Source organism: Oncorhynchus gorbuscha, linkage group LG15 (genome assembly GCF_021184085.1).
Source record: "Oncorhynchus gorbuscha isolate QuinsamMale2020 ecotype Even-year linkage group LG15, OgorEven_v1.0, whole genome shotgun sequence".
Taxonomy (NCBI): domain Eukaryota; kingdom Metazoa; phylum Chordata; class Actinopteri; order Salmoniformes; family Salmonidae; genus Oncorhynchus; species Oncorhynchus gorbuscha.
This window is the reverse complement of record NC_060187.1, coordinates 12326586-12349138: the sequence shown is the minus strand read 5'-3', so window position 1 is coordinate 12349138 and position 22553 is coordinate 12326586. Positions and strand designations below refer to the sequence as shown.

The 22553-nt window shown below is 46.4% G+C and overlaps 1 protein-coding gene across 1 annotated transcript in view; it reads right to left on the bottom strand.

Moving 5' to 3' along the window:
* LOC123996629 (phosphodiesterase 4D interacting protein) overlaps positions 1-8149 on the bottom strand; it is a 106649-nt gene extending 98500 nt beyond the window's left edge. The window contains exons 1-2 of the mRNA XM_046300153.1: positions 7818-8149; positions 1803-1879 (exon numbers count right to left, since the gene is read on the bottom strand). Of these exons, the coding sequence (XP_046156109.1) occupies positions 1803-1879; positions 7818-8006 (266 nt within the window). The 5' untranslated portion in view covers positions 8007-8149. The remainder of the gene's footprint in view (positions 1-1802; positions 1880-7817) is intronic.
* Positions 8150-22553: the final 14404 nt, after the last annotated feature.

Below are 22553 nucleotides of genomic sequence, written 5' to 3'. Positions count from 1 at the left end.
TATCCATATTCACAGACAAAGCGAAGGTGGTGTTCTTCACTGCTCTGACTGATGATATTCAACTTGGACCATTCAGCAATGAAACTACTCTAACCTACAGCGAAGTCGTCACAAACATCGGCAAGGCTTACAACCAATTTAAAGATACTACATCCTGTGCATCCATTTCAGCTATATGATTGACAGCTGAAGAAAAATGTACTTGTGAATATGTGAATATATACATATTCATTTCCTGATGCATGTCTATTCACACCACCAGTAAGGGGAGTCTCTAATTCAGATACAGCGCTCCATGTATCTTGACAAATATATATCCACAAACGGGTGTATTTTTGTATAAGAATGATCAGAGAATGGCTTCCACATGTGAAGGGGACAATGATGGCATGTTTACGAATGTATCGAATGCAGCTGTCCTGGAGTTAGAGGTGGGAGATGTGGTTTACGTGCGTCTCCCTGAAAACTACCGGATCTATGGTGGTTCAGACAATAAGAGCACCTTCAGTAGCTACCTGCTCTTCACCATTTAAAGGATGATCTGATATGCTCAACAGAATTTTGGTGTGTCGATGAGAGACCACAGTGTTTCACCTCCCACCAATAAAAACATTAACCTAGTGATTTGTTCCCAGACTAATTCCTTAATGTAATTAGGTATGAAGTACTTCTATGAGAAGTAACACAATAACATTTACTACTGTAAATAGAGAGAACAATAAGCAAAACAAACAGTGAAAAAAATACAGCCCTTTAAGATGAATGAATTTGAATGGATTTTTAGTAAAGTAAGAATATGTATAGAGTAGATAGATGAGGAAGGAGGGAAGGTTCTACTTTAGAACCAACCTTATAGAGGGAGATATACGAGAGGGTATAGAGCAGTGGTATTCAAAGTCAGGGTCACGGCCCCTTGTGGGGTCACAGATTATGGTATGGGACAATATATATTTTTGAGAAAGATAAATAAATAAATATCATTTTATTGAGTAAATATACATATTGGTTTCTTTTAATTTTAATAAGAGATTAAAATTCAATGAATTGAAGGTTATTTGTTCATGTAAAAAAAAACATCTAAATTGACCCATTTTACAGTTGTGGCTTTCGATTTGCTGTGGTGTGGGGGGTCACGAGAAATTCTAGAGGAAAAAATGGAGTCCCCAGAGATTTGGATGGAAAAAATGGGGTGCCTGCTGAACAAGTTAGAATACCAGTGGTATATAGTATGTTGTATCTAAGTAGATATATCTCTACCACTGAGAAACACTGAGACAGACAGCTGCTCTATTTACAGACAGGTGCTGGTGCTCAAATACTCCTTGGCTCAGCAAAACAACCCAGAGACTACCCTCCTCTCCCTATCGCCCTCTCCCTCTGTCTCTACCTCTCCTTCATGTTACCGACAGGCTACCCCTCTTCTCTCACTATCGTCCTCTCACTTCATCTCTCCCTCATCCCTTTATCTGTAGTCCAACTATCCACAGAGGGCACTTCATACTCTTCAAAAGCATGTCAGAGCCTGGCCCTCCCCACCAGGCATTCCTAAGGGCTTTAAAGCTGTTGTTAGGTGAGTCTACATGACAGAGGGAGGGTTAAGACGGGTTAGTATAAGACCAGCACTCTCATGGCCTGAGGGCAGCTGTAGTCTGAAGAGTGAACAGCAGGAATCTATCTGAGGACCAGGCTGGACAGTACGGGGGGGGGGGGGGGTTATTACCTCTGTGTGAATATAGAGATCAACTGTACACTACTGTACACTACTGGTATTTGTCTGTGCAATGACATCGTAGTTTACTCACAAGGCCTTGTCCAGAATCTCCTGTTTCTCTGTGAGTTCCTGCTTCAAGCTCTCCACCTCCACTTTCAACTCAATGTTCTGGAACACACAGAGAGAAACATATCAAATCACAAAACAACAATATATCACACAGAAACCATGAACTGTACATATGTAATATATAATGAAACAAAAAAATAGTGTAGCTGTTCAAATCTGTTAAGAGGCATGAATTGACTCAGATTAGCTTCATAATACATTATACAAAATGAATCTCCCAAAGTACACAACCCATATCTCAGTGATATGAGAGTAAGGCAGGTTTATAAATAGCATAGAGGGATATGAACACCTGCTAGTTCCCTCCCCATCCCTCCCCCAGAACCCCATCTAACCCCCTCCCCTCTCTTCCCCCTATTGCCCCCAGCCCACAGCAACAGGGACAGTTATAACCCCAGGTAATGGAGAAGGACAGTAACAGTTTGTTAATAGCTATGGGAAGACGGTACTCAAGTGACTTGTTAGATACAGAGTATGATGTATAACTCATAACAAAGACATGTTGAATTGCTAACCTGTTACTCTGTAAACCATATGACCATACCGACACATACACTGCATGTATGGACATTGACACACACAACACACATAAGGACTGCATGCACGCAGGCAAGCATAATAAACACTCAAATCAAATTGTATTTGTTACATGCGCCGAATACAACAGGTGTAGACCTTAACGTGAAATGCTTACTTACATACAAGCCCTTAACCAACCGTCTCTGATCTGTTCTGTCAACATTACTGGACTACAGCATGTCTCTGATCTGTCAACATTACTGGACTACAGCATGTCTCTGTTCTGTCAACATTACTGGACTACTGTCTCTGATCTGTCAACATTACTGGACTACTGTCTCTGTTCTGTCAACATTACTGGACCACAGCATGTCTCTGTTCTGTCAACATTACTGGACTACTGTCTCTGATCTGTCAACATTACTGGACTACAGCATGTCTCTGATCTGTCAACATTACTGGACTACTGTCTCTGTTCTGTCAACATTACTGGACTACTGTCTCTGATCTGTCAACATTACTGGACTACTGTCTCTGTTCTGTCAACATTACTGGACTACAGCATGTCTCTGATCTATCAACATTACTGGACTACTGTCTCTGATCTGTCAACATTACTGGACTACTGTCTCTGTTCTGTCAACATTACTGGACTACAGCATGTCTCTGATCTGTCAACATTACTGGACTACTGTCTCTGATCTGTCAACATTACTGGACTACAGCATGTCTCTGATCTGTCAACATTACTGGACTACAGCATGTCTCTGTTCTGTCAACATTACTGGACTACAGCATGTCTCTGATCTGTCAACATTACTGGACTACAGCATGTCTCTGATCTGTCAACATTACTGGACTACAGCATGTCTCTGATCTGTCAACATTACTGGACTACAGCATGTCTCTGTTCTGTCAACATTACTGGACTACTGTCTCTGATCTGTCAACATTACTGGACTACAGCATGTCTCTGATCTGTCAACATTACTGGACTACAGCATGTCTCTGATCTGTCAACATTACTGGACTACGGTCTCTGTTCTGTCAACATTACTGGACTACAGCATGTCTCTGATCTGTCAACATTACTGGACTACAGCATGTCTCTGTTCTGTCAACATTACTGGACTACGGTCTCTGTTCTGTCAACATTACTGGACTACAGCATGTCTCTGATCTGTCAACATTACTGGACTACGGTCTCTGTTCTGTCAACATTACTGGACTACAGCATGTCTCTGATCTGTCAACATTACTGGACTACAGCATGTCTCTGATCTGTCAACATTACTGGACTACGGTCTCTGTTCTGTCAACATTACTGGACTACAGCATGTCTCTGATCTGTCAACATTACTGGACTACAGCATGTCTCTGTTCTGTCAACATTACTGGACCACAGCATGTCTCTGATCTGTCAGCATTACTGGACTACTGTCTCTGATAAGTCAACATTACTGGACTACAGCATGTCTCTGTTCTGTCAACATTACTGGACTACTGTCTCTGATCTGTCAACATTACTGGACTTCAGCATGTCTCTGATCTGTCAACATTACTGGACCACAGCATGTCTCTGATCTGTCAACATTACTGGACTACTGTCTCTGTTCTGTCAACATTACTGGACTACTGTCTCTGATCTGTCAACATTACTGGACTACAGCATGTCTCTGATCTGTCAACATTACTGGACTACAGCATGTCTCTGTTCTGTCAACATTACTGGACTACTGTCTCTGATCTGTCAACATTACTGGACTTCAGCATGTCTCTGATCTGTCAACATTACTGGACCACAGCATGTCTCTGATCTGTCAACATTACTGGACTACTGTCTCTGTTCTGTCAACATTACTGGACTACTGTCTCTGATTTGTCAACATTACTGGACTACAGCATGTCTCTGATCTGTCAACATTACTGGACTACAGCATTTCTCTGATCTGTCAACATTACTGGACTACAGCATGTCTCTGATCTGTCAACATTACTGGACTACTGTCTCTGATCTGTCAACATTACTGGACTACAGCATGTCTCTGTTCTGTCAACATTACTGGACTACTGTCTCTGATCTGTCAACATTATAAATCAGGAGGTGAACGAAGTTAACTGCACATACTTTTCAGCCATGGCATTTAGAAGGAGCAAAACAAAAGTTACAATCAGATGTTTTAATCTGATTTGATTCTGTTGGTATTGGTCACGGCTTGTCTGGACACAAAACATTGTTGTTCCTGTCACTCTGTCGGTCATTCATTGTTGCTCTGCACATCATAGAAATAAGTCCCTGAATTACAAGGAGATCATTGATGTTATAATTTGATCATGTTTTGATGATACTCACAATCACAATTCCTTCTATACTTTGGTTAACAACATGATGGCACTTAACCTTTAGATGAGTTCACTGAGGGAGCTGCTGGAGAGATGATCTTTATACTTCAAAGGTAATATCAAAGTTGAATATTAATGATGTAAACATCTAGTCAGCCAACAGAGTACATTATCACCGACCCAGTGTTTTATTACGGCAGCTGTAGGTGTCTAGTAACCTGATCCCAGGTCTGTTTGTGTTGTCTTGCCAACTCCTTTGCATTGATTTGATAATGACAGCAGTGGAGTTGGCAAGACAACACAAACAGATCTGGGACCAGGCTAGTTGTCTAAGGCTGCAGTCAGAGAAGGTCACAGAGGTTGACACAGAAAGCAGATCTGCTAGTCTCACTGCAGCAGATATGATACAGGCATAAACTGTACATAGAGTAAATGTCCGCATATCATATCCCTGATTTGACTGTAGCCTGCAGTAAGGTCAGAGGGGTGGACATATCCCTGATTTGACTGTAGCCTGCAGTAAGGTCAGAGGGGCTGACATATCCCTGATTTGACTGTAGCCTGCAGTAAGGTCAGAGGGGTGGACATATCCCTGATTTGACTGTAGCCTGCAGTAAGGTCAGAGGGGTGGACATATCCCTGATTTGACTGTAGCCTGCAGTAAGGTCAGAGGGGTGGACATATCCCTGATTTGACTGTAGCCTGCAGTAAGGTCAGAGGGGTGGACATATCCCTGATTTGACTGTAGCCTGCAGTAAGGTCAGAGGGGTGGACATATCCCTGATTTGACTGTAGCCTGCAGTAAGGTCAGAGGGGTAGACATATCCCTGATTTGACTGTAGCCTGCAGTAAGGTCAGAGGGGTGGACATATCCCTGATTTGACTGTAGCCTGCAGTAAGGTCAGAGGGGTGGACATATCCCTGATTTGACTGTAGCCTGCAGTAAGGTCAGAGGGGTGGACATATCCCTGATTTGACTGTAGCCTGCAGTAAGGTCAGAGGGGTGGACATATCCCTGATTTGACTGTAGCCTGCAGTAAGGTCAGAGGGGTGGACATATCCCTGATTTGACTGTAGCCTGCAGTAAGGTCAGAGGGGTGGATATATCCCTGATTTGACTGTAGCCTGCAGTAAGGTCATAGGGGTGGATATATCCCTGATTTGACTGTAGCCTGCAGTAAGGTCAGAGTGGTGGATATAGAAAGCTGACGTCTGTTTGAAACTCTGAGGTGTTCACTGGGTGGTCTCTGATTGGTGGTGTCGGAGGGATTTTCTCTAAAACTATTGGCTCCACTGCCCCCAGGCCAGACAGCAGCTGCTGGGGTATCACCTTTGCAACAACGACCGGTCTCAACCAGTCTTAACCACATCAGTCACGTTGCCTGTCCAGTAGGCAGGTTTGTTTTTCAAAATAAATATACAGTATAACTTTGGGATCATGTGATCTAATGTACGACATTCCATTGTTCACACTATTAATCATATTCCAGTTATTATTAACCTTTTTACTGCAGTGGGCTAAACCAGGGTCCCACAGAGTGTTTCTGGGTAGTCTTAAACAAAATCTACTTTCAAACAAAAGTATACACCTCACACACATAGTAATGGGCTTTTAAAAAAAAGAAGAAGTCTGATATTTGAAATGTTGAAATATATTACATTTTGAGTTTGCATCCCAATATTACACTTTATAAACATCACAGAATACTGTTTTTAAAAATTATGTTTATTAATTATGACTACCCAAGAGGCCACAAGAGGGCAATTTGGCCATTTGACTACATGAAAGGGGTTTACTAATTATTTTTATATTAGCTCTTTATATTAGGTCTTGCTCTGGGTTTACTCTAGTATCTCTGATCTCAGATCAGTCTCTAAAGACAGGGCAGTGTAATTGGCGGCTGCAGTTAACACTCAGAAACAGGTCTGTGACCTATTGAAAAGGGTATTGTGATCATCACTGTCTGGGAGCTGCAGCATGAACAGTCAGCAGGAAGAGAGCTGGAAACTACAGTATGTACTGTAAACAACCATAGGAGATACACTGGGCTATGATTACTGTATCCATTCATTCATGCATTCAATTGCATGACTTTGCATAAGTCATTCATCATCTGGAGCTAAATAAACATGTTGATGTATGATGAACCCAGACCACACAGCATAGACCTTCACACAAAACTATCTCACTTTCTCTCTCTGTCACACACACACACACACACACACACACACACACACACACACACACACACACACACACACACACACACACACACACACACACACACACACACACACACACACACACACACACACACACACACACACACACACACACACACACACACACACACACACACACACACACACACACACACACACATAGAAACACAGCATATTCAATTGTAAAATAGCAACAAATGGCTATTCCCCCCTATGAAGCTCCCATCCCCTGCACCCTCCTCCTCTGTCCCTCATGAGAGTCACCCTCTTGTGGGACATCATGGCTGCTCCTACCCCCTGTCCTCCAACCATCAGTGCCCCAGTGAGAGTCACCCTCTTGTGGGACATCATGGCTGCTCCTACCCCCTGTCCTCCAACCATCAGTGCCCCAGTGAGACTCACCCTCTTGTGGGACATCATGGCTGTCCTCCAACCATCAGTGCCCCAGTGAAACTCACCCTCTTGTGGACATCATGGCTCCAACCATCAGTGCCCCAGTGAAACTCACCCTCTTGTGGACATCATGGCTGCTCCTACCCCCTGTCATCCACCCCTCAGTGCCCCAGTGAAACTCACCCTCTTGTGGACATCATGGCTGGTCATCCACCCCTCAGTGCCCCAGTGAAACTCACCCTCTTGTGGACATCATACCCCCTGTCATCCCCCTCAGTGCCCCAGTGAAACTCACCCTCTTGTGGACATCATGGCTGCTCCTACCCCCTGTCATCCACCCCTCAGTGCCCCAGTGAAACTCACCCTCTTGTGGACATCATGGCTGCTCCTACCCCCTGTCATCCACCCCTCAGTGCCCCAGTGAAACTCACCCTCTTGTGGACATCATGGCTGCTCCTACCCCCTGTCATCCACCCCTCAGTGCCCCAGTGAGACTCACCCTCTTGTGGACATCATGGCTGCTGTCCTCATACTTCTGCTGGATCCTCTCCTCCAGGAAGTAGATCCTCAGCTTCAGGCTGAAGTTCTCCTTCTTCAGGTCATTTAGGTGCTGAGAAATAGTACGGTAACCCCGGAAACTGTTAGACATGATGACGGGTTTTTCACAGGGGGCAACAGAGCCCCCCATTCAGTCCCGCATCCTAACTAAAGCAACACTGAATAAAAACATAATAACATAAACAAATAAGAATGCAAATCTAGCGGTAAAACAGTCCTTACTGTCTAACTGTCAACAACTCTAACAGTCAACTGTGAAGTGACAGTCAAACTCAGAGAGGAGAGCTGACCCGTTTTCGACATGGAGGGGTGGGGGCTGGGGGTGTTAGAGGAGGGGGTGTTAGAGGACGGGGGGCTGGGGGTGTTAGAGGAGGGGGGGAGTGTTAGAGGGTTGTGTCTGAGTTTCTTTTTTTAACACTGGGAAGTTATTCCAGGAATCTGACACAGGCTGGAGAGAATGGCTCAGACAGGCCTCAGGCAGTGCTGTTCTGCTACTGTAGCTGATTGCGAACACATACTGTATGTCACTACTTTTGTACAGTAGCCTCCCCTCCCCCCCCCTAGAAGTGGACTTAGTGATTTGGAGGCCATCCACCTAGAAGTCGACTTAGTGATTTGGAGACCATCCACCTAGAAGTGGACTTAGTGATTTGGAGGCCATCCACCTAGAAGTGGCTTAGTGATTTGGAGGCCATCCACCTAGAAGTGGCCTTAGTGATTTGGAGGCCATCCACCTAGAAGTGGACTTAGTGATTTGGAGGCCATCCACCTCGAAGTGGACTTAGTGATTTGGAGGCCATCCACCTCGAAGTGGACTTAGTGATTTGGAAGCCATCCACCTAGAAGTGGACTTAGTGATTTGGAGGCCATCCACCTAGAAGTGTACATAGTGATTTGAAGACCATCCACCTAGAAGTGGACTTAGTGATTTGGAGACCATCCACCTAGAAGTGGACATAGTGATTTGGAGACCATCCACCTAGAAGTGGACTTAGTGATTTGGAGGCCATCCACCTCGAAGTGGACTTAGTGATTTGGAGGCCATCCACCTAGAAGTGGACATAGTGATTTGGAGACCATCCACCTAGAAGTGGACTTAGTGATTTGGAGGCCATCCACCTCGAAGTGGACTTCGTGATTTGGAGGCCATCCACCTCGAGGTGGACTTAGTGATTTGGAGGCCATCCACCTAGAAGTGGACTTAGTGATTTGGAGGCCATCCACCTAGAAGTGGACTTAGTGATTTGGAGACCATCCACCTAGAAGTGGACTTAGTGATTTGGAGACCATCCACCTAGCAGTGGCCTTAGTGATTTGGAGACCATCCACCTAGAAGTGGACTTAGTGATTTGGAGACCATCCACCTAGAATTGGACTTAGTGATTTGGAGGCCATCCACCTCGAAGTGGACTTAGTGATTTGGAGGCCATCCACCTAGAAGTGGACTTAGTGATTTGGAGACCATCCACCTGGAATTGGACTTAGTGATTTGGAGGCCATCCACCTCGAAGTGGACTTAGTGATTTGGAGGCCATCCACCTAGAAGTGGACTTAGTGATTTGGAGGCCATCCACCTCGAAGTGGACTTAGTGATTTGGAGGCCATCCACCTAGAAGTGGACTTAGTGATTTGGAGGCCATCCACCTAGAAGTGGACTTAGTGATTTGGAGGCCATCCACCTAGAAGTGGACTTAGTGATTTGGAGGCCATCCACCTAGAAGTGGACTTAGTGATTTGGAGGCCATCCACCTCGAAGTGGACTTAGTGATTTGGAGGCCATCCACCTAGAAGTGAACTTAGTGATTTGGAGGCCATCCACCTAGAAGTGGACTTAGTGATTTGGAGGCCATCCACCTCGAAGTGGACTTAGTGATTTGGAGGCCATCCACCTAGAAGTGGACTTAGTGATTTGGAGGCCATCCACCTAGAAGTGGACTTAGTGATTTGGAGGCCATCCACCTCGAAGTGGACTTAGTGATTTGGAGACCATCCACCTAGAAGTGGACTTAGTGATTTGGAGGCCATCCACCTAGAAGTGGACTTAGTGATTTGGAGGCCATCCACCTAGAAGTGGACTTAGTGATTTGGAGGCCATCCACCTCGAAGTGGACTTAGTGATTTGGAGGCCATCCACCTAGAAGTGGACTTTGTGATTTGGAGGCTATCCACCTAGAAGTGGACTTAGTGATTTGGAGGCCATCCACCTCGAAGTGGACTTAGTGATTTGGAGGCCATCCACCTAGCAGTGGCCTTAGTGATTTGGAGGCCATCCACCTAGAAGTGGACTTAGTGATTTGGAGGCCATCCACCTAGAAGTGGACTTAGTGATTTGGAGGCCATCCACCTAGAAGTGGACTTAGTGATTTGGAGGCCATCCACCTAGAAGTGGACTTAGTGATTTGGAGGCCATCCACCTAGAAGTGGACTTAGTGATTTGGAGGCCATCCACCTAGAAGTGGACTTAGTGATTTGGAGGCCATCCACCTAGCAGTGGACTTAGTGATTTGGAGGCCATCCACCTAGAAGTGGACTTAGTGATTTGGAGGCCATCCACCTAGAAGTGGACTTAGTGATTTGGAGGCCATCCACCTAGAAGTGGACTTAGTGATTTGGAGGCCATCCACCTAGAAGTGGACTTAGTGATTTGGAGGCCATCCACCTAGAAGTGGACTTAGTGATTTGGAGGCCATCCACCTAGCAGTGGCCTTAGTGATTTGGAGGCCATCCACCTAGAAGTGGACTTAGTGATTTGGAGGCCATCCACCTAGAAGTGGACTTAGTGATTTGGAGGCCATCCACCTAGAAGTGGACTTAGTGATTTGGAGGCCATCCACCTAGAAGTGGACTTAGTGATTTGGAGGACCCAGGCAGAGGCCAGTCTGAGCCCCCCCCCCCCTTTATTCCCGCTGATTTTTTAATGATCTTTTAATGTGCCATGAACACAACCAGTCACGATGTTTTCATCTAATTGTCAAACAAATCACTTCAAAAAGTAGGTTACCTTGGCACGTTCATCCAAAATAATCCCAGCATCCGAGCAGTACACCGTGCACCCGCCAACTTTCTTTCAATTCGCAAGTGGCTGAAACTATCTCACCAGAGAAAGCATCCGAGCGAAAAACAGTGACAGTGTCTTACTATGTGTAGCCCATGTATCTGATGCTGTCTGGCCAGAAACAGTATGACATATTATTTTTGGCCAGACAGCAACAGATACATGGGCTACACATACATGTCCTCTGCCTTGACCATGATGGCAGTGTTATTACATCCCCCAAAGCTAACCCACACTGGGCTAAGGACAAAAACTGCAGCCATTAACCCCACAACCCTCCGCCCCACACCAGTGCACATACAGGCAGAAACTGCAAAACACCTAAACAAGTTGACCTGGAACCAGAAATGCTGAGACAACACTGTATATGTACATCTAGAGTGAAGCATATGAGATGTGAACGTCAACATTTGACAACCATGAAGTTACTAGACGCTATCTGATCAGAAGGGGGTGCTACAGCACCACTCTCCTGCCCTGTTCACCTGAGTTAGTGGAAAAACTACACTCTGGACCCCGGAATGCTTCACTGATCCAAGGATATTTTTAGGAGCTATCAAGCTCTGGCTGTCGCTGTGGAATTCCAGACCGGGAACTGGGAACTGGCGCTCAGACGAGTAGCGCTGTCCTGTGGGCCGTGAGGGGTAGAAGGGTAGTGGAGGAGAAGGAAAGACACTAAAACAGATTGACTCACACACACACACACACACACACACACACACACACACACACACACACACACACACACACACACACACACACACACACACACACACACACACACACACACACACACACACACACACACACACACACACACACACACACACACACACACACACACACACACACACACACACACACCAATGAGATGGTGTATGAAAAGTAGATCATACAAACAGTAAGCAAACAAGACTGCAATGGTGAGGCCAGGACAGCGACGGAGTGGCTGAGACGCAAACAGGTCAGAGAATGATCATCATGTGTGACAACACTGTATTCCATCATATAGGATACAGCAGAGCTGTAGGGAGAGAACCCCAGTCCAGTCCACCCATTACAATCAATACAATATATTTAATCTGTCATAATGTATAGGCTATAGCAGAGCTGGAGAGAAAACCATAACACCCATAACACACGACAACCCAATTAGAGCTCATTCAGAAGAGATCATTGAATGTATTACCAAACCAGCTGCATGTAAAAATAAACCATCCCTATTCTATCAATATACTTTCCCATTCCGACGTCTGCTCATCCCTTTCCGACGTCTGCTCATCCCTTTCCGATGTCTGCTCATCCCTTTCCAATGTCTGCTTATCCCTTTCCATTTCTGATCATTCCTTTCCGACGTCTGCTCATCCCTTTCCCTTTCTGATCATCCCTTTCCGATGTCTGCTCATCCCTTTCCCTTTCTGCTCATCCCTTTCCGATGTCTGCTCATCCCTTTCCAACGTCTGTTCATCCCTTTCCCTTTCTGCTCATCCCTTTCCGACGTCTGCTCATCCCTTTCCCTTTCTGCTCAACCTTTTCCCTTTCTGCTCATCCCTTTCCCTTTCTGCTCATCCCTTTTCCTTTCTGCTCATCCCTTTTCCTTTTTGCTCATCCCTTTCCCTTTCCCTTTCTGCTCATCCCTTTCCCTTTCTGCTCATCCCTTTTCCTTTCTGCTCATCCCTTTCCGACGTCTGCTCATCCCTTTCCCTTTCTGCTCATCCCTTTCCGATGTCTGCTCATCCCTTTCCCTTTCTGCTCATCCCTTTCCGACGTCTGCTCATCCCTTTCCCTTTCTGCTCATCCCTTTCCGATGTCTGCTCATCCCTTTCCCTTTCTGCTCAACCTTTTCCCTTTCTGCTCATCCCTTTCCCTTTCTGCTCATCCCTTTTCCTTTCTGCTCATCCCTTTTCCTTTTTGCTCATCCCTTTCCCTTTCCCTTTCTGCTCATCCCTTTTCCTTTCTGCTCATCCCTTTCCGACGTCTGCTCATCCCTTTCCCTTTTTGCTCATCCCTTTCCGACGTCTGCTCATCCCTTTCCCTTTCTGCTCATCCCTTTCCGACGTCTGCTCATCCCTTTCCCTTTCTGCTCATCCCTTTCCCTTTCTGCTCATCCCTTTTCCTTTCTGCTCATCCCTTTCCCTTTCTGCTCATCCCTTTCCCTTTCTGCTCATCCCTTTCCCTTACTGCTCATCCCTTTCCCTTTCTGCTCATCCCTTTCCGACATCTGCTCATCCCTTTCCCTTTTTGCTCATCCCTTTCTGACATCTGCTCATCCCTTTCCCTTTCTGCTCATCCCTTTCCAATGTCTGCTCATCCCTTTCCCTTTCTGCTCATCCCTTTTCCTTTCTGCTCATCCCTTTCCCTTTCTGCTCATCCCTTTTCCTTTCTGCTCATCCCTTTTCCTTTCTGCTCATCCCTTTCCCTTTCTGCTCATCCCTTTCCCTTTCTGCTCATCCCTTGTCCTTTCTGCTCATCCCTTTTCCTTTCTGCTCATTGTCTAGTGACAGTACTACATGAGATGGCGCGCATGCAGACATTTTCCAGAGTCCCGTACCAACTTTTAAATTGTACCCCACTGTTTTTTTTACTGGGGTGAATCTAACCATCCATTATTACAATCAGACTGGATTAAAGCCGTGCAGATAAATATGTGAGTTGTGAAAGGATCCTACGGCACACCAGCCACATCTTATAGACATTTTCCAGCAGTGACTTCCCTCCCTTGTCAAGCAGAGCCGAGCCGCGTCCCATTCCCAACCCCGCTACCCCCCTAATTTGCATTTCCCATAGACCGCTATTGTGTTTCCATGGTGACCCTTGTCAATGGCAGTCATAACAGCTTACTAACCCCTTCCTCCATGTGTCAGAAGCAGTTTGGGGAACAGCAGTCAGCAGCCACCCGACATAGGAGAGACGAGAGAGGTGGGAGGCAGTATTCCACCCGACATAGGAGAGAGGAGAGAGGCAGGAGGCAGTATTCCACCCAACATAGGAGAGAGGAGAGAGGCAGTATTCCACCCAACATAGGAGAGAGGAGAGAGGCGGGAGGCAGTATTCCACCCGACATAGGATAGAGGAGAGAGGCGGGAGGCAGTATTCCACCCAACATAGGAAAGAGGAGAGAGGCAGTATTCCACCCAACATAGGAGAGAGGAGAGAGGCGGGAGGCAGTATTCGACCCAACATAGGAGAGACGAGAGAGGCGGGAGGCAGTATTCCACCCAACATAGGAGAGAGGAGAGAGGCAGTATTCCACCCAACATAGGAGAGACGAGAGAGATGGGAGGCAGTATTCCACCCGACATAGGAGAGAGGAGAGAGGCGGGAGGCAATATTCCACCCAACATAGGAGAGAGGAGAAACGCGGGAGGCAGTATTCCACCCAACATAGGAGAGAGGAGAGACGCGGGAGGCAGTATTCCACCCGACATAGGAGAGACGAGAGAGGCGGGAGGCAGGAGGCCGTATTCCACCCGACATAGGAGAGAGGAGAGAGGAGAGAGGCGGGAGGCAGTATTCCACCCAACATAGGAGAGAGGAGAGTGGCGGGAGGCAGTATTCCACCCAACATAGGAGAGAGGAGAGAGGCAGTATTCCACCCAACATAGGAGAGAGGAGAGAGGCGGGAGGCAGTATTCCACCCAACATAGGAGAGAGGAGAGAGGCGGGAGGCAGTATTCCACCCAACATAGGAGAGAGGAGAGAGGCAGTATTCCACCGAACATAGGAGAGAGGAGAGAGGCGGGAGGCAGTATTCCACCCAACATAGGAGAGAGGAGAGAGGCGGAAGGCAGTATTCCACCCAACATAGGAGAGAGGCGGGAGGCAGTATTCCACCCACCATAGGAGAGAGGAGAGAGGCGGAAGGCAGTATTCCACCCAACATAGGAGAGAGGAGAGAGGCGGGAGGCAGTATTCCACCCAACATAGGAGAGAGGAGAGAGGCAGTATTCCACCCGACATAGGAGAGAGGAGAGAGGCGGGAGGCAGAAGGCCGTATTCCACCCAACATGGGAGAGAGGAGGGAGGCAGTATTCCACCCAACATAGGAGAGAGGCGGGAGGCAGTATTCCACCCGACGTAGGAGAGAGGAGAGAGGCGGGAGGCAGTATTCCACCCGACATAGGAGAGAGGCGGGAGGCAGTAATCCACCCGACATAGGAGAGAGGCGGGAGGCAGTATTCCACCCGACGTAGGAGAGACGAGAGAGGCGGGAGGCAGGAGGCCGTATTCCACCCGACATGGGAGAGAGGAGAGAGGAAGGAAGCAGTCTTGCACCCAACATAGGAGAAAGGAGGCAGTAATAAGAGGTAAATTATGCAGCTAGATAGTCTCCTGCCTCAGTCTCTGACAGGGCCTGTACCATAGCGTTGTCTCAGTCTCTGACTCTACTCTTCACAGAAGAGACCTACAGTAGGGTTACAATGCAGCTATGATATTTGCATATGGTTCTTTAATTAGAATGTTGTTTTCAAACTAAAAGTGCAACAAGACACCAGAAAATTAACCACAAGAAAAAGTGTGAAGGAAGGAGAAGGGAATCTAAGAGGAAGTACTGTTGTGTGGTGTGAGTTGAGGACTGAATGGCTGTAAGTCAGCTCGCCATATAAAACTAGTGCTTGTTGAGTTAGTCCATGGAAAGGTGTCAGAACGTCCCTGTCGATAAGGCCAACACTGAGTAGAATGACACAACCACCTTAATGGGAAATAGAGTAGACCACACAACATACTGAGGTTAGAGACACTTTTCACTCCAAATCCTCATCATTAAATTAGTTATACAGTCTGACAAGGACTTTTCCAAACTGCCAATAAACTGTATCTGTAATAATATACATGGTCCTTCTGCATTTACACTATAAATAAATAGTAAATAATAATAAATTATACATTAACAAATGGAAAAAGGCCATGTGTGCTATTGGTCGCATGCTGTTAATTACATCAAGCCAAGTTTAACAACCATGTAAAATTATATTTATGGGTCAGCGCTTCTGTTTATTTAATTATTACCGCTTACATCGCAAGTTCCATAATTATGCATATAAAAATTGGGCAGACAACCACTGTTTGGAGTCTATTTATAAGGAAAATAAATGAAGCATAAAATGTTCAGTTCCGCTGTATCCAGGGAAACAAATGCCAAGGCAACAGTACTGACTTTTACTGCGATACGATGGGATGTGATGTAAAGTCATGTGATGTAAAGTCATGTTTGAGTTTTATCAAAGTATGCTTGAATAGGTGCAGCACAGACAAGAGTCCCCAGATATCTTTGAATAGAGCTAATTAACTTAAAAGTGTGGCGTACTAAATCATATATAACATTAAAAACAACAGTCCCTGCACTCTGAATCAGTAACCCCAGGGTAACACAATGTGTGCAGATCTTTACTAAACGTAAATAAAATCCATTATTAATCCATGACCAGATAGAACAAACACTTCTTGGCTACCTCCATCTGTCAGTCGACTTTTGTTGTCATGGTAATGCGATGGAAGTCACAGAGAGGGTGATATCACTTTTACTTCTTCCCCTCTCTCATCAAGCAACATGTCCCCTCCCTCTCTTCCCCCTTCTCGTCATCTCTCCTCTCTCTCCATCCTTCTCTCTGTTTCTCTGTTAAATCCATCCCAGATGTGGTGGCAGAGCATGGTGCCAGTGGTATGTGAGTGGAGGAGGGAGTAGTGTAATGGGGGGGGGGCCCTCTCCCTCTGCCAGCTTCCCATCAGGGTTACGTACACTGGTACTGAGGGAGGGAGAGGGGACGGGTGGTGGAGGATCACTTTCCAGCCTGCCTGCCAACCCCCCACTGCACTGCAGCCCTTAAGGTACATCACCCTCCCTGCTCCCAACCATGGCCAGAAAAACAGACCCAACACTGACTAACCTGCCCGTAAACCCTACCACACAACACCTATAGCTATCCAGAAACATACACACTCACACACACACACATAAACACATGCAAAATGCACACACACACTCACACTTTACATTACTTTCCCACACACCCCTATTCCGTACCCCTGCCTCTCCACAGGCCTTCTCATACAGCCCACGCCCTTGCTGCCTGCCTGCCTGCTGCCTGTGCTCTACGGGGCCTGGACGGGGCCTGGACGGGGCCTGGACGGGGGCAGAACCCAGCAGTGCTGGAAAAGAGCGGGTCACACGCTAGGTCTTAGAGAGCCGTTGCCCCCGGTGTCAGTGTTTGGTTACAGGCGTCGCTGCGTTTCCATGGGTACTTACAGTACTTCTACGCCTGTTGTTTTGGGCTTAATGATGCCAAGTAAGAAGTAGACATAAAATGAAACAGGATTTATACAACAACAAAAAGTAGGACACAAACCCTTGGTATATCTGTGTGGTCAGACTACGCCTGTAGTCTGTAGTTCATATGTCCAGAGACTGACTCTGGGTTAAAGAGTCTACTGGCTGCTCTGGGTTAAAGAAGCTATTGACTGCACTGGGTTAAAGAGGCTATTGGCTGCTCTGGGTTAAAGAGGGTATTGGCTGCTCTGGGTTAAAGAGGCTATTGACTGCTCTGGGTTAAAGAGGCTATTGGCTGCTCTGGGTTGAAGAGGCTATTGACTGCTCTGGGTTGAAGAGGCTATTGGCTGCTCTGGGTTAAAGAGGCTATTGGCTGCTCTGGGTTAAAGAGGCTATTGGCTGCTCTGGGTTAAAGAGGCTATTGACTGCTCTGGGTTAAAGAGGCTATTGGCTGCTCTGGGTTGAAGAGGCTATTGACTGCTCTGGGTTGAAGAGGCTATTGGCTGCTCTGGGTTAAAGAGGCTATTGACTGCTCTGGGTTAAAGAGGCTATTGGCTGCTCTGGGTTAAAGAGGCTATTGGCTGCTCTGGGTTAAAGGGGCTATTGGCTGCTCTGGGTTAAAGAGGCTATTGGCTGCTCTGGGTTAAAGAGGCTATTGGCTGCTCTGGGTTAAAGAGGCTATTGGCTGCTCTGGGTTAAAGAGGCTATTGGCTGCTCTGGGTTAAAGAGTCTACTGGCTGCTCTGGGTTGAAGAGGCTATTGACTGCTCTGGGTTGAAGAGGCTATTGGCTGCTCTGGGTTAAAGAGGCTATTGACTGCTCTGGGTTAAAGAGGCTATTGGCTGCTCTGGGTTAAAGAGGCTATTGGCTGCTCTAGGTTAAATAGGCTATTGGCTGCTCTGGGTTAAAGAGGCTATTGGCTGCTCTGGGTTAAAGAGTCTACTGGCTGCTCTGGGTTGAAGAGGCTATTAACTGCTCTGGGTTGAAGAGGCTATTGGCTGCTCTGTGTTAAAGAGGCTATTGGATGCTCTAGGTTAAAGAGGCTATTGGCTGCTCTGGGTTAAAGAGGCTATTAGCTGCTCTGGGTTGAAGAGGCTATTGGATGCTCTGGGTTATAGAGGCTATTGGCTGCTCTGGGTTGAAGAGGCTATTGGCTGCTCTGGGTTGAAGAGGCTATTGGATGCTCTGGGTTATAGAGGCTATTGGCTGCTCTGGGTTAAAGAGGCTATTGGCTGCTCTGGGTTGAAGAGGCTATTGGCTGCTCTGGGTTGAAGAGGCTATTGGCTGCTCTGGGTTAAAGAGGCTATTGGCTGCTCTGGGTTAAAGAGGCTATTGGCTGCTCTGGGTTATAGAGGCTATTGGCTGCTCTGGGTTGCTGAAATTACTGCTCCTCTCTCAGTTTAACACACACAGTTGATGTGATGTATTTTGTGGGGAAGAGAGTAATACATAGTGTAAGTAATGCAGGGCTGGACTTGCAGCGTCTTGTCTCCAGCTGCATACTGGTCTACTGGGTGTAATCAATGAGAGGAGACGTCCACCTCTCTGTCGACACCACGTTAGCCTCATGCTTTATATCAACCCCCCAGATACTGGAAGGTGTATTCTCGCCAGGTGCAACTCAACCATCCCAGACCGTACCATTTACTGGACGAGTGAGTTTATAAACTGGAACCGAATCCGGACTCTTGGAGCACTCTTTGGCCCGGGATCAGAAGCTCCAGCACCGGTCTTCCTGACCCAGACTGTCTGTGTTACCTGACCCCCGGAAGTGAGCCTTTCCCTCAGCAGAACGTGAAGGATGGCCCCTGGCCTGGAGCTCTGGTCGATAGTGCAGAGTGTGATACTCCCAGAGAGGGCAGCAGGGCCCTGACTCAGGGGGCTCCTGGGGCTAACACTGCTGCTGCTGCTGTTCGGGCTGCTGGGTAGGGACTAGGGAGGAAAGGAACCCTGTCAGCTCAGCTCTGGGCCAATAGATCCTGCCTTTGTGCATTTGTCTTTATTTCTTGCAAATTCTGAAGGTAGATTTACACTAACGTTCAAAAGTTTGGGGTCACTTAGAAATGTCTTTGTTGTTGAAAGAAAAACACATTGTTTGTCCCTTAAAATAACATCAAATTGATCATAAATACAGTGTAGACATTGTTAATATTGTAAATGTCTACTGTAGCTGGAAAAGGCAGCTTTTTGATGGAATATCTACATAGGTGTAAAGAGGCCCATTATCAGCAACCATCACTCCTGTGTTCCAATGGCGCGTTGTGTTAGCAATGGCACGTTGTGTTAGTTTATAATTTTAAAAGGCAAATTGATCATTAGAAACCTCTTTTGCAAAAAACGTGTCAGTCTATTCTTGTTCTGAGAAATGAAGGCTATTCCATGCGAGAAATTGCCAAGAAACTGAAGATCTTGTATAACGCTGTGTACTAATCCCTTCACAGAACAGCGCAAACTGGCTCTAACCAGAATAGAAAAAGGAGTGGGAAGCCCTGGTGCACAACTGAGAACAAGAATAGACTGACAAGTTTCAGAAGAAAGTTCTTTGTTTCTGGCCATTTTGAGCCTGTAATCAAACCCACAATTGCTGATGCTCCAGATACTCAACTAGTCTAAAGAAGACCAGTTTTATTGCTTCTTTAATCAGAACAACAGTTTTCAGCTGTGCTAACATACTTGCAAAAGGGTTTTCTAATGATCAACTTGATAAACTTGGATTAGCTAACACAACGCGCCATTGGAACACAGGAGTGATGGTTGCTGATAATGGGCCTCTGTATGCCTATGTAGATATTCCATTAAAAATCAGCCGTTTCCAACTCCAATAGTAATTTACAACATTAACAATGTCTACACTGTATTCCTTATCAATTTGATGCTATTTTAATGGACAAAAAAAAATGATTTTCTTTCAAAAACAAGGACATTTCAAAGTGAACCTAACTTTTGAACGGTAGTGTACCTCTCGGAATTTGTATTTCTCAAAAAATGATTTGCTTGTCACACGATTAGATCGACGAAAGACACAAAGAGACAAAGAGGGGATGAGAGAGATACTTGTGTGTATGTGCCTGTGTATGAGAGAGAAAGAGAAAGAAAAGACTTGTCTGGCCAACACAGACTTGTCTGGACACAGATCTGACATACCACACTCTTTCATACTACTACCCCCCCCCCCCCCCAGCCAATCCTTTATTGCGTTCCCTCCATCCAGAGGTGTGATTGCTGTGAGTCAGCCAGGCAGAAGGGGGGGTGGTTTAGGCTTAAAGCAGAGAATATTGGGGATTGGAGGGTTGGAAGAAAGGAGCTAGAGAGAAAAGAAGAAAGAGAGAGAAGGAGAGAGAGAGTGAAAAAAGAGAGAGAGAGGGAGAGAGAGAGAGAGAGAGAGAGAGAGAGAGAAGGAGGAGAGAGAAAGAGAGGAGAGAGAGAAGAAAGAGAGAGAGAAGAAAGAAAGAGAGAGAGAGCGAGAGAGAAAGAGAGAGAGAGAGAGAAAAGAAAGAGAGAGAGAGAGAAGAAAGAAAGAAAGAAAGATAGAACGAAGAAAGAAAGAGAAAGGAAGAAAGAGAGATAGATAGAGAAGGAGAGAGAGAGCAGGGGTTGAGGATCCAAGTGGAGGGGATATGGAGAGATGGGGAGGAGGAGATGGGGAGGAGGAGATGGGAAGGGGGAGATGGGGAGGAGGAGATGGGGGAATTGGAGATGGGAGGAGGAGATGTGGGAGGAGGAGATAGGGGAGGATATTGGTAGGAGGAGATGGGGGATGGGATGGGGGAGGAGATGTTGAGGAGATGGGAGAGGATATGGGGGAGGATATGGGGAGGAGGAGATGGGGAGATGGGGAAGGAGGAGATGAAGAGGAGGAGATGGTAGGGAGAAGGAGATTGGGGAGGAAGAGAATGGGGGAGGAGGAAATAGGGGTGGAGAAGATGGGGGAGGCTGTGGGGAGGAGGAGATGGGGGAGGAGGAGATGGGGGAGGAGGAAATAGGGGAGGAGGAAATGGGGGAGGGTGAAATAGGGGAGGAGGAAATGGGGGAGGAGGAGATGGGGGAGGATATGGGGAGGAGGAGATGGGGGAGGAGGTGCAGCGCAGGCGAGGGGGATATATGACCTTCATCAGTCTCACTTGCAGAACAGAAGGATCACATCAGTGTACTTAAGAAGATGTTAAAGACCACATCTTCAATCATACAGACATCTGATTGAGCTCCTCCATCTCTGCATCACCTCCACTTAATCATCCTCCACTCAATCACCCTCCCCATACACAGCCTGTCATCATCTGAGGTGAGAAACTGAATAGAGCCTCAATAGGTCTCTAATGTCCTAGTTCAGGAATCCCCTCAAAGTAATTTTGGCTGTAGACAGAATGCAACTGGGAGTGATTAGGGAGTCATTTTGGTTCGGTTATCCAGGTGAAACCATCAAGACTTAATTTTGAGTCATCAAATTGGCAATAAAAGTTCCCTTTCATTTGACCTTCTATTCTCTCTTTCCCTGCCAGAAAACAGATCACAACAATTAAAAAGGCAGAATAAAGAGAAATACTTACATTAACCCCCACCTTTACTTCCAACCTTCCTGACAACCTCCATCATGCCCACACATCAGCATCTATACTATATATATGAATCAGAGGAGATTAAACACTTTCACCTCCACCCCTACACCTCTCTCTCCTGTGGCTACAATCAATAGCTTCCCGTGTGAGTCTCAGTACACACATTAACCAGAGCGAGAGAGAGAGAGAGAGAGAGAGAGAGAGAGAGAGAGAGAGAGAGAGAGAGAGAGAGAGAGAGAGAGAGAGAGAGAGAGAGAGAGAGAGAGAGAGAGAGAGAGAGAGAGAGAGAGAGACAGAGAGACAGAGAGAGAGAGAGAGAGAGAGAGAGACACACACAGAGAGAGAGAGGGAGAGAGAGAGGGAGATGGAGAAAGAGAGGGAGATGGAGAAAGAGAGCGAGAGGATGAGCTAACCATCTGTAGTTACATGCTGCTGCTATGCTGTTTTCTGACTGTTGGCTGTGTGATTGGAAAAGGTTTGGTCTCTGCTGGAGAGTCAGGAAATGGGGGTACTAAGGTACTCTGTCAGGTTTGGTCTCTGCTGGAGAGTCAGGAAATGATACCACTAAGGTACTCTGTCACTAGGTCTGAGGGTTGAAAGTGGATGGCGATCAAAACAAGGGTGAATCAAAAACACACCAACACACACACTCCATATCCTTGCCCTACTATCTCTAACTGTACACACCATCATCTTTCAGACAAGAGAAATCAATAGCTGCTCTTACTTCTAATTGATGAGACTTTATCTACACAGGGAGTCTGTGTTGTCACGTCCAACTAAATACTTTCCATGGGTT